The sequence below is a fragment of the Sus scrofa genome, chromosome 7, assembly GCF_054392235.1.
Source record: "Sus scrofa isolate SSC_HxYL_T2T_F1_AM1 chromosome 7, Sscrofa_HxYL_maternal_Yorkshire_Landrace_v2.0, whole genome shotgun sequence".
Taxonomy (NCBI): domain Eukaryota; kingdom Metazoa; phylum Chordata; class Mammalia; order Artiodactyla; family Suidae; genus Sus; species Sus scrofa.
In genome coordinates this window covers 84,142,131-84,154,764 of record NC_139389.1, presented here as the reverse complement: position 1 = coordinate 84,154,764, position 12,634 = coordinate 84,142,131, and the positions used below count along the sequence as shown (strand labels likewise).

The following is a 12,634-nucleotide window of genomic DNA, read 5'->3' as shown; positions in this document are numbered from 1 at the left end:
AATCAAACGCTTCTTTCCAAGAGCATCTTTAAGTGGTGAGAGCACCTCCTAAGTCTGACGAATTTAGCCAGTTCTTCTATTTCATTGGCCGGTCCCGGCCCTTCCTCTCGTACATCCTGTTCGGGCCGGAAGTAAGAGAGCCCCCATTCCTATTGGCTTAGATTTGCAAGCCAGTTAAGTCCATCAAGACATCAGCTCTCAGGAAGTACGGTTCCGGAAGGGGCGGGTTTTGTGAAGATGGCGGCGCCGGTAAGTGTCGTGTGTATCCTTCCTAGGCTTGCTGTTGTGGACGTTTCTTTTCCCCGCAGTGGTTTGAGGCAAATTATTGACGCGAGGGAAGCGTGGTGATGAAAGTTGCTTCAGGGAGGCGTTCTTCCTGCCACAGCGGGACAAAAACAGTAATAGGGAGACGGGGTTGGGGGTTACAGCTTCTTTCCAGTAACGTGAGGGGCCGGCCGGCTGTGAGGCGAGGCTGCTTGTATACCACAGTGAGAAGGCAGGAAGTCTGGGATGTTTGAAGGAGAGAGGGGACTTTTCCACCACAGACGTCAGGTCTTATAATCCTAAGGAAAGAATGGCTTTTCTTTTTTCTCCCTTCGGTAGGAGGTGCTGGAGTCGGACCTGCCAAATGCTGTGGCACTTTTGAAAAACCTTCAGGAACAGGTGAGTAATGGCACCCCTTTGGAATAGATTAGTATTAGTCACTGATGAGCTTTGACTTTGTGTGCCTCACTTCTAAACTTTGGTGATTTGGGAGCGTATGTTTGAATAACCAAATACCATAAGAGCAAAATGATTTAATGCAAACCTTTTCAGGCTACAATGAAAAGTAATTGATTTCTGCCTCTGAAAGAATACAAAAACTCCAGGAAAAAAGCAAATGAATCAGTTTCTTTTGTTCTTATAGCTAAGGAAACTGAGAGAGGTGATATAGTTTACCATTTGAGTGCCCAGATAATATACTTTTATATAATTCTATGTATTTAAAGTTCAGTCTGTACAAAGCTACAGTGTTCTCATCCCTTTCCCATGGTTTGGTAAGATGGTCTCTTTACCTTTTTAAAGAAGTAGAAAGTTTTTTCTGTCTTTTGAAGAAGTATCAAAAGCTGTTTCTTCTGTTTTCCCAGAACTGAAAATAAGAGAGTGATGTACTTTAGGCAGTGTTCCAGATAGTTTTTAGGTGGCATTGTTTAGCTTTTGCCCTTCACAGCTCACAGAGATGACCTGATGTATTCTAGTCAGTTGTTTTGTTTGGATTAATTTCAGGTGATAGCTGTCACTGCACAAGTGCAAGCCCTGACCAAAAAAGTTCAAGCTAAGGCCTTTCCTACAGAAAAGGTAAGACAATTGAAGAGCAAGCATCCTTTGACTTGATGGTTTTTGTTTTGTTTTGTTTTTACATCTGCACCTGGGCATATGGATGTTCCTGGGCCAGGGGTTATATTGGAGCTACAGCTGGGGCCTAAGGCATAGCCATGACAACACCAGATCCTTAACCAACTGAGCAAGGCCAGGGATCAAACCCACATCCTCACAGAGACAGTGTTGGGTCCTTAACCCACTGAACCACAATGGGAACTCCTGACCTGATGTTCTCAGCAGTTCTTTCCATTGTAGATTAATGAGTATCTTTTGTGTCCTAAGTGCTGGAGCTTCGAAGATGAGTAAAATCCAGTTTCTGTGCTGAAGTCTAGTAGAGGAGGCAGGTGAAAGCAATAGGTATAAGCGGTAGCAGTCATGTTGACTCATGATGAGCGGCTGTGCAGGCTGAGGAGTGAGGTTAAATAATTACCAGAGGAGCAAAGGAAGTTAGGGCGTTTCAAAAGAGGTAATGGAATTGTGAGAAATAAATGGGAGTCAGAGGGACAGAAAGAAACAACGTGTGCAAATTTACAAAGACGTAAAAGCATGGTGATATTCTGGGAAAGGAGGTAAGTCATGTAGGGTGGTTGGCTGTACATTTTGTGTGTGTTGGGGTGGAAAGGGTAAGAAAATAAAACTGGAAGAGTAGTCATTTTGTGTAAAGTGCTTTGTAAGCCAACTGAGGAGTTACTGTTGTATTTCATTTAATTTAAAATACTGTTAATTGGGGATATATCACTTAATATATTAAGAAAAAAATGCTGCTCTTTAATCTATGCCATAATGCTAAGATATCATTGATTTAAAGATGTATCCTGACTTCAGGGATGTCAAAATGTCAAGATGATGTGTATCTTAAAATTAAATATGGTAGTTTTCAAATTTAGATCTTGTAGAACCTTCTCAGGGAATCACTGGGTACGGGGCAATATAGAAGGTCTCTGGATCCCTCATACCTGCTTGAACTGGAAAATTTGGGTGTTACCTATTTTGTGTATTGAGCTTTCTCCTAAAATATTTAAGCAAAATATTCAACAGAAATATGAAAATCATTATCATTAATAAAAATCATTGATGGATTTTTAAGCATGAGATTTATAGCAGATTTGTGTTTTAGAACGATAGCTAAGTGAATTTTTGATGTATCTTCATTTGCCTTTTTTTCCTCATTATTCATTTTAGTTGACTTTTTTTGTTTTTGGCATTTTAGGACCGTACCTGCAGCACATGGAAGTTCCCAGGCCAGAGTGGAATTGGAGCTGCAGAGCTGGCCTCCGCCACAGCCAGAGCAACATGGGATCTGAGAAGTCTTTGACCTTCACCACAGCTCACGGCAATTCCAGATCCTTAACCCACTGAGTGAGCCCAGGGATCCAACCTACATCCTCATGGATACTAGTCAGTTTTGTTACCACTGAGCCACAATGGGAACTCCTGACCTTTCCTGTCATGTTCCCCCCCCCCCTACACACACACACACACACACACCTTTTTTTTTTTTTTTTTTTTTTTTTTTTAAGGGCCGCACCCACAGCATATGAATGTTCCCAGGCTAGGGAGCTAATTGGAGCTGTAGCTGCGGACATGTGCCATAGCCACCACAACATGGGATCTGAGCCACGTCTGCGACCTACACCACAGCTCATGGCAACACCAGATCCTTAACCCACTGTTCAGGCCAGGGATAGAACCTGAGTCCTCATGGATACTGTCGGGTTTGTTAATCACTGAGCCACAACGGGAACTCCTTGTTTCTCATTTTTCAATCTTTGCTTTTTATTCCTTGTTTTTCTCTCATTCACTTGTAACCCATTTTGAACTTGACAGTGCCCAAGCATGTCAGAAGAGCCTATTTCTCAAATTCTTGGCTGTCTTTTTTTCTGAGTGCCATGCTTTGATCCATTCTAACACCTTTTTGAGTTGGGCTGCTCTTTTGTATTTTAGATCACTATATGTTTGTTGAACAGATATTTATTAACTTTCAGGATCGAAGACTTTTAGTAGGTGCTTTACTGGTTACAAAGTGCTCTCACATCTTATTTGAGCCTCATAATTACTTTTGTGGGCAGGAAAAGAAAGGAAAGGAGACTGAGGTAATAATTTACCCACTATTTGACTATTGAATGCCTAATTCAAAGTTAAACTTGATTTGTCTCTCTTTAAATCCTTTCCTTGTCCTCCTGTGTCATGCTAGCATTGATCGCAAGAGCTTAGCATGTTGATTTAAAGATGCCCAGGGCTTGGTTTTTCGAGTCAGACTGAGTATGAATCGCAGCTGTACTCCTATAACTGTGTAATTTTAGGTAGAGTATATAACCTGTCTGAAATAGGTCTCCCACAGGCTGTGGTCTTTTTCATTTTCATTTTATTCAGTCACGGTGACTTTTTAAAAAAACTGTAAGTCTGCTTACACATGTAACTTTTTTTATTTAAAATAATAAATTAGGATTTTCTGCTAGTAAGTGTGAGACACTTAATTTTAGAAAGTTTAGAAGATGCATAAAATCACAAGAAAAACCAATGTAATTAAATTCTGAGATAACCACTGAAGTTCATTTTTCTTTCGTTTATTATAAAAGTTATACATGCTTGATAGAAAAGCACTTTTACAGTACAAGTACTCCAGTTTTTCCTTTGTCTCTATCCCCAAGGATAGCATTTGTTAATTGTGTTATCTTTCAGACATCTTTCTATATATATAAAATGCACATATCATACTGTGTCCCATTAATTGAAACCACATTATTCAAACTTTCTACACGGTTTCTACACCATGTACAAAGTGTATCGACATAGAATTAATTCCATGTCAGTTTGTATAGATCATTGTTCTTACTTGTATCATGTAATTCTATTGTATGGGGATAAAATCAGTTATTGGTTAAACTAATTTAAAATTCACTGTATGGAGACATTTTGGGTTGTCAAAACTTGGGGGACGGCATCAATGGGTAGAGGCTGGGGGTATTGCTCAGCATCCTTACTGCCCAGACAGCGCTAAACAACAAAGGATTATCTGTCCCCAAACGTCAATAGCTCTGAGTTTGAGAAACCTTGCTATAGTCATTTCAGGGGATGCTTTATTGATTTTCTTGCTCTTGTCTTTTTTTTTTTTTTTTTTTTTTTCCGTCTTTTTGTCTGTTGTTGTTGTTGTTGATGCTATTTCTTGGGCCGCTCCCGCGGCATATGGAGGTTCCCAGGCTAGGGGTTGAATCGGAGCTGTAGCCACCAGCCTATGCCAGAGCCACAGCAACTCGGGATCCGAGCCGCGTCTGCAACCTACACCACAGCTCACGGCAACGCCAGATCGTTAACCCACTGAGCAAGGGCAGGGATCGAACCCGCAACCTCATGGTTCCTAGTCGGATTCGTTAACCACTGCGCCACAACGGGAACTCCTGATTTTCTTGCTCTTACTGTCTTCCAGTAATTCTCTGAGTTTTGTTTCTGTGATGTTAGCATAATTTTCTCTGTGGTGGCCATTTTAGGTACAGCGACTTCCTTGAGACTACTCCAGATACCTTATGTGAAGTGATAGGGGAAAAATTTGAACTTGGAAAAAATTATCCTGTTTGCCCTAGGCTCTCTTCCTCATTCTCTGGTTAGAACCGAATTTGCATGTCTCACTGTTTTGTTCAACTCAGGGTCTCAGCCTTTTGGAAGTGAAAGATCAGCTGTTGCTCATGTACCTTATGGATTTGAGCCATCTCATCCTACACAAAGCCTCAGGAGGGTCTCTTCAGGGACATGCTGCAGTTTTGAGACTGGTGGAGATTCGCACGGTATGAAGCATTTGGCACCTTAAAGAGTTTTAGGTTTCTAAGTTCTGAACTCTAGGACCATCATACTATAGCTCTCATTTAAGGGAGGAAAGCAAATGAAAGAAAGCATTTGTCTTCATTTGCTCTGCTTTGTGCCTGTTTTGCTTTATCTGGCATCTCTAATGTAGAGACTTTGGGGTTTGCTTCATGTTAAGAAGGACATGTAATCCTGTTTAACTATATTATAGGTTTTGGAAAAGCTTCGTCCTTTGGACCAAAAACTGAAGTATCAAATTGACAAACTGGTCAAGACTGCAGTGACAGGCAGCCTCAGTAAGTCGGGGGAGCTTTGTGGGGAGGGGTCATTCATAAAGTTCCAAATCCTGTAAAATCTCTTGGGTCTTTTATTTTAGGTGAGAATGACCCACTCCGTTTTAAGCCTCATCCCAGCAATATGATGAGCAAGGTAAGAGGTTCCATTGTCCTGAGGGATCTGAGCCTGAATGAGCCTTGTGATCCTGGACCTCCCTGGATTCTCTTACTACTTCATTGTTGATTCCCACCTTGTGCCTTAGGATGTTGAATGTGAGATTCCCCTTTCTCCTTTTTGTTCATAGTCCCACCTCCCCAGGTACTCTAGCTTTGGGGTTTCTTATTGCTTGTGTGACTAACACTTGCTAAGTTTGTGGACATTATGTTGATTTTGTAGTTGAACTCTGAGGATGAAGAGGAAGATGAAGCAGAGGAAGGCCAGTCTGGGGCTTCAGGGAAGAAATCTGGAAAAGCGATAGCTAAGAAATATGTTCCCCCACGCTTGGTTCCAGTGCATTATGGTATGAACTGTGGCTGCTGCCTTCTCACCATGAATTGTGTTTCTCTTCTCTGTTCTGGGATAACCCTTGCTGATTTTTATCGCATAGATGAAACAGAAGCTGAGCGGGAGAAGAAGCGCCTAGAACGAGCCAAGAGACGGGCATTGAGCAGCTCTGTCATTCGTGAACTAAAGGAGCAGTACTCAGATGCCCCAGAGGAAATTCGTGATGCTCGACATCCTCATGTTACTCGCCAGAGCCAGGAGGATCAACACAGGTCCGAGTTCTTACAGTTAGATATTGTTTTGTGGGAGTTTCCTGGTGTGTGGTGGTTAGGATTTGGTGCTTTCACCGCTGCGGCCCAGGTTCAGTCCTTGGTCTGGGTACTGAGATTCTGCTTTAAGCTGCTGGAAGCGGCAACCAGAAAGAGTCGTTTACATTTTTTAAAAGAAAGAAATTGTTTTGTATGCTGTGGAGATCTGTTCTTTTGCTTTGAATGAGTATGATTCTAAGAGAAGTCTGATTCTAAGAGAACCCACATTATTTAAAAAGTGGAGTATAGGAGTTCCCGTCGTGGCGCAGTGGTTAACGAATCCGACTAGGAACCATGAGGTTGTGGGTTCGATCCCTGGCCTTGCTCAGTGGGTTAACGATCCGGCGTTGCCGTGAGCTGTGGTGTAGGTTGTAGACGAGGCACGGATTCTGTGTTGCTATGGCTCTGGCGTAGGCCGGAGGCTATAGCTCCAATTCGACCCCTAGCCTGGGAGCGGCCCTAAAAATGGCAAAAAGACAAAAAAAAAAAAAAAGTGGAATATAAAACTAGGGGTATGTGTCTTTTTTTTTTTTTTTTAATTTAATTTTCCTCAACTGTTGAGGCTAAGCAAATGCTACCTGGAGATAAATATATGCAATTCTATCTAGTAGGGCTTTAAAATTCTGTTTCACTATCACAGCTCTTAATGTTGTGCAGAAGGCAAGGAAGTCAGGTTTTTATAACAGCGTGGAGAGAGCTAGGTAAGTTCAGGGGAGAAAGTAGAAAAGCGGTTGTAACTTGAACACAGACTCATCAACTTTGCCCAGGTGGTCATCTCTACAGTTGACAGATTTGAGTGAGAGGGCCCGTCTAGGGCATCCTGCTTATGGAGGTGAGACAGCAGTTTTCTGATAACCATGGTGTAAATAATTATATGGATGGGCTGTGAGTTCATCTCTGGGGAGGAGGGAGGTTCTAGCACAAAGAACATTTCATTGAGGAGCACTGATTGTCATCTCACTAAATACCATGTTAACCTGCTGTGACTGACTGAACAAACGGTAAGTAAATGCCTGGGCCTGGTGCTTGGCTGCAGCTTTCTGCCTGTATGGACTGAGCATGCCAGAAACCGTGTCTGTATTTCTCTGGCAGGATTAACTATGAGGAGAGCATGATGGTGCGTTTAAGTGTCAGTAAGCGAGAGAAAGGACGGCGAAAACGAGCAAGTATCATGAGCTCACAACTTCATTCCCTCACACACTTCAGTGACATCAGTGCTTTGACAGGAGGAACCCCTCATCTTGATGAGGTGAGGTCCTGATGCAAGGGTGGGAGGCCACCTTCTTGCATTTCAGCTCAGTGTACGTGGCATTACCGTGAGGAACTTGGGGAGTGACATCAACACATGGAAGTACACTCCATTCCTTCCCTTCTCTTTGTGTCTCCAGGATCAGAATCTTACTAAGAGGCGGAAGAAGATACCCAAGAAAGGTCGGAAGAAAAAAGGTCAGTGAATGGCTAGGATTTGGGTGATCAGGTGCAGGATGGGGTTTACAAATGGAGATGCCAACTCTGGCTTTGCCATCTTAGGTCTTACCAACCCCTATAGTGTCTCTAACATACTGGGCATTAATCTCTTTCAAGGTGTGGCCTTTGTTTTTTTTTTTCTTTCCCAAGCTGAAAAATCAGCATCATTCACAAGAGATTTCTGGATTCTATCTCTGAAGATCCTATAGCTCTTGTTCAGGCTTCCTTAAGTAACTATAAAAGTGTCACTTGAAAGAACCATTATCCCATTTCAGTTTCCTTCCTAATTGTAATCTTTTGTCCTGGGAGAATATAGAGAGTACTGCCAAGAGGAGCTACTCCTATTGGACCCTTCTCTCTAGATGTCCTTTTTTCTGTCCCTTCTGCTTTCCAGCTGTCCTTCACCTCATTCTTGGTTTCCCTTCCTTTCAGGTTTTCGGAGGCGGCGGTGATTATGGGTGTACATATTTATGTCTATTTTTTGTCATCCTGGGATACTTCTAATTTCACTGTATGTGTGTTTTTTCCCTTGGAATTCATTAATTAATTTGCTCTGGACATGTGGAAAGATGTTTATTAATAAAATTGATTTTACTTTTAAATTGAAGCCCCTTTTGCACATGTATTGTATGAATGGAATCACTGGGTATCAGGTGTTTTTGGTGAGATGAGAGGGTGATGGAAAAGGGAAAGATGAGATTTTGGGGAGAATGAGAAAGTTGGTTTTATATGGTTTTCTCTGATAATATATTTTCACAGAAACTAGAAATTGGCTATTTAACCAAAAAATATTAAGAGATTAGAGTAGCATAATCCACTCTTTCAACCCCACATTTTCCCAAATCCTGTATATGTTGTCATAGTGGTAATACAGATAATCCGGAATATATAGATTTTAAGATTTATTAATTTATCTTGCTGGCCACCAGGTGGCATTAGTGGTTCAGGAAACCTCCTTTCCTGCTTGACTGTAATTGAAAGCCAGATAGACCCTTTCCTCATCACCAAGAGTTACTCTTGCCTCTACTTCTCTAATGCTTTTATTTTCTTCCTAAAGTAGCATGGACATAGGGCTATTCTTAGGCCAGTTATTAAGAGTTAGAATTTCTCTGGAGAAAATAGTAGATTGAATGAGAAGAGTGTGAAAAGTCAACATAGTCTTGTGTTTTTCAGCCTCTTTGACCTTCCTTCAACAAAGGCTTCAGTTTACCAGTTAGTAAGAACTTGTGGAAGAATAGCCACCAAGCAGGCAGACAGAAAATTCCTAAAGACCAAAAGAATGCAAATCCCACGGACATATCAACCCAAGTCAGGAGACTGGTGGGAGTTACGTATCTGAAATATTCTCTTCAGAGAATGATTTCTATTAGTGAGAGATCTCTCTTGTCTTGGATAATATAGACAGTGAAAAGAGAAATGGGAAGATGGTTGAGTCTACAGATGGAATTCATTGGAGTTAATGACATGTCATGGAGAGGAATAGAATGTGGATCATTGCATCACTAAAACCTTAACTGGTCTGTCCAGTTGGAGCAGGGGTCTGTTTTCAGCCAGCTGTAGCCTGGTAGAAAGAAGTTAAGAGGCAAACTAGTAGTGCCTTTTCTTAACTGTGATCTTGGGCAATTCACTTTATATCTCTGGCCTTTATTTTTCTTCAGCCAAAAAAAATTTTTTTTTAGGCTGAATCTCTGAGATTCCTTTCAAACCAAAGAGAACTGTTTCTCATGGATTACATGAAGATGCGCTTACTTCTGGGGTTTTTGACTTAGTCCCTTGCAGAGCTGAGTGAGCCTGATGTGCCCAGATCCCTCATACTTCTATTTCCTTGAGTGAATCTAAGTAAAGAGCCCCAAGATCAGGTTCAGAGATTCTTTATCCTTTCTGGCTAAACTAGACAAGAGGTTCAATTTAAAAATGCTTTAGTTAGGAGTTCCCATTGTAGCTCAGTGGGTTATGGACTTGACTAGTATCCAGGAGGATGTCGATTCGATCCCTGACCTTGCTCAGTGGATTAAGGATCCGGCATTGCTGCAAGCTGTGACATAGGTTGAGGGTATGGCTTGGATCCAGTGTTGCTGTCGCTATGGCCTAGGCTGGCAGCTGCAGCTCCAGTTCCATCTGTCGCTTGGGAACTTCCATATGCCACAGGTGCATCCCTAAGAAGAAAAAAAAAATGCTTTAGTTAGAACTACTGCTTTTTTAAGGACTAACTATTGCGTTTGTTTCTGATTTATTAAGATTTTTGGATTTTAGGGAATTGTCACAGGAAAAGAGGTGTGCCTTTTTTTCTTTTTAAGCTAGTACTTTGTGATACATATTGATCTAAGTACTTAATCCTTACAAAATATGTGTCATCTCTATTATACTAATGAGATTGAGACACTTAGATTCTTTGCCCAAGGTTACACAGCTAATGAGTTAGAGAACCAGTGCGTGGAGAACACAGGAGGCTGGAGAATCACATGAATGTGTCCTGGGGTTCATGAACATCTTCAGATTTTGTTTTGTATATATATATAATTTATTTTGTTTTGTTTTTGTTCTATATATATATAAAGTTTATTTTGTTTTACTTTTGTTTTTATGTATATAAAATTTGTTTTATTTTTGTTTTATATATATATAAAATTTATATATATATATAAATCAGTTGGTAGTTTATGACCTCTTGATCTCCCCTCCCTATTGCACCATTTCTGTTCAAGGCCTTGCCTTTAAAGAAACCACAAATTCCAGGAGTTCTGTTATGGTTCAGTGGTTAAGGAACCTAACTAGTATCCATGAGGATGCAGGTTCGATCCCTGGCCTAGCTCAGTGGGTCAAGGATCCAGTGTTGCCGTGAGCTGTGGTATATATAGATTGCAGATGTGGCTTGGATCCCACGTTGCTGTGGTTGTGGTATAGGCCGATTGTACCCCTAGCCTGGAAACTTCCATATGCTGTGGATGTGGCCCCAAAAAGACAAAATACAAAAAAAAAAAAAAAAAAACAAAACAAAACCCCAAAACAAAAAAACCCTCACAAATTCCAGACACTCTTCTGGCATCCTAGTGTTATGGAGCCAACTGAACAGACAGAAATCTCTGCCTTTGTGGATCTTATATTAATTCGATCCAGCCTTTAATATCAGGAAATGATGTTATCCCTGGTGTTCTAGGTAACAGACATTATTTGAAAGAGGTTTCCACAAAAAGTTGAGTAATTTCTGATAATATTTGCAGCAGAGTTATAATGTTTAGAGTACATTGTCAACAGAATTTTGCATGGATTCTCTACCTGTAAAACGTGTAAGTGAGATTACTTTGGTTGAAGTGGGGGTGAGGTGTCCTGGAGCTTTGTGTTCCCATGGCCCACTTTCCCCAGGATTTCTGAGGCACCACTCAGAACCTTTAGAACTCATGGAAAATCACTTTTGCAGTAGTAGAGCAAGGGAACTAAGAATAAAGATTTCACGGTTTCTTTATGGCTGCTGTTTGCTTTTTTCTTTCCCTTATTCCTACTCAGATTTAATTCTCTGATCACACCACATGACTGTCAGATTTCATCAGTGCAGTGCTAACAGCAGATCACTTCCAGCATTCACCGAGTAATGTATATCCTTAGTGCACATGAGCACTTGTTCGGTTTTAACATGTGATGGTAAGGAGAGTTTTATTAATTTATTAAAAACATGAAGGATCCTTCCTCCCTGGAAGCACAACAGATACCACCGATTACATTTCTCTCTCCCCTCCCTCTGCAGAGCTTTTGCATTCTGTCATTCTTTCCACCCTACCTCCCTCCCCGCCCCAGCTCTGTTTGACTGGTGGGGGTACCCTTCCCTTTCCTCTCAGCTTGGTAGCTCCCTGGAGGTTTCTAATGATGGTTGGGAATCTGAGGGAAATGCTGGGAGGAAGCAGCTAAGTGAGGGGCGTCCATTACCCCAGAAAGGGAGCTGTACTCCAGCATCCGGTGCTGAAGGTAAATCACTTGGAAACAGAAAATCCTTTCACCAAAACCGAGTATTTTAGCGCCTCTGTCTTAGTATTGTCATCTGTGGGGGTAGGGAAGAGGGTTTGAGCAAGGCCTATTTTTGGCCCTAGAGCTTTGTTACGATTTTATCAAGGCTTTGGGAAACGTCTGTCAGGCATTCGCAACAGTCTTCATGGATACCTTATTAGGAAAAGATGTTTTGTTATATGAGTAAAAAAATGACGCGATTGCGGCCATTTTCAGCACCACGGAGAGTTCAAGCTTTCTCATCTTGTTCTTTGCCTGGGGTTGGTGGAAGGTGCATAGCTAAACCAATCCACAGAGCTGCCTGGTGTAGATCTACTTTTTTGCATAGCCCAATTTATTTGTTCAATCTCCAGTTCTGATTGGTATGGAACTGAGTGAGAATCAGCAGCAGCAGTCCTGAGTGTCCCTATCCTCCCTGGGATCTGTTACGTGTGTAAATCTCAGAATCATGTTGAGTCTTATCCAAGGATTTGGCTAACTTGACAGAGGCATGTGAGTGAAATCCTGCCTTCTGCTCTGTTGGTAACCTCATCATACTGTGATGCACAAGATTTTTAACAGCCCATGAGAAAAAACTTTTTTGTCTGTCCCCTACTCTTCTTTGCCTCCAGACCCTTGAGGAGACTTAATGTTGCTTTTTCATTCCTTGGGCTTGGCCTCTTTTTCTGCCTTTGTATAGAGAAAGGCATCATTACTCTGGCTGTCTGCCCAGCCTTGCTTTTGTATTTCTTTGATCTCATTGTTCAGAGGGTCTCAGAGAGGCCCCAAGAGCCATGCCTTTGCATGTTTAAGCTATTGATGCTTTTGAAATAACAGAGCGTCACTGGGTAAGAAGTGTATTAAAGGTCTATCTTGAACAAATTTGGGTCAATAGGTGGCAGTAGTCACCTAGTCCCAAGGCCCTGACACCCCCTGACTGA

The 12,634-nt window shown here is 41.6% G+C and overlaps 1 protein-coding gene across 2 annotated transcripts; it reads left to right on the top strand.

The window, feature by feature from the left end:
- The first annotated feature begins 208 nt into the window (after positions 1-208).
- NGDN (neuroguidin) lies at positions 209-8,317 on the top strand. Of its 2 annotated transcripts, none has more exon segments than NM_001244788.1 (11): positions 209-249; positions 604-663; positions 1,267-1,338; positions 5,007-5,144; positions 5,372-5,456; positions 5,537-5,589; positions 5,833-5,956; positions 6,044-6,212; positions 7,341-7,497; positions 7,637-7,694; positions 8,148-8,317. In NM_001244788.1, coding segments are annotated over 11 exon segments (948 nt in total). In that variant the 5' UTR covers positions 209-237; the 3' UTR covers positions 8,168-8,317.
- Positions 8,318-12,634: the final 4,317 nt, after the last annotated feature.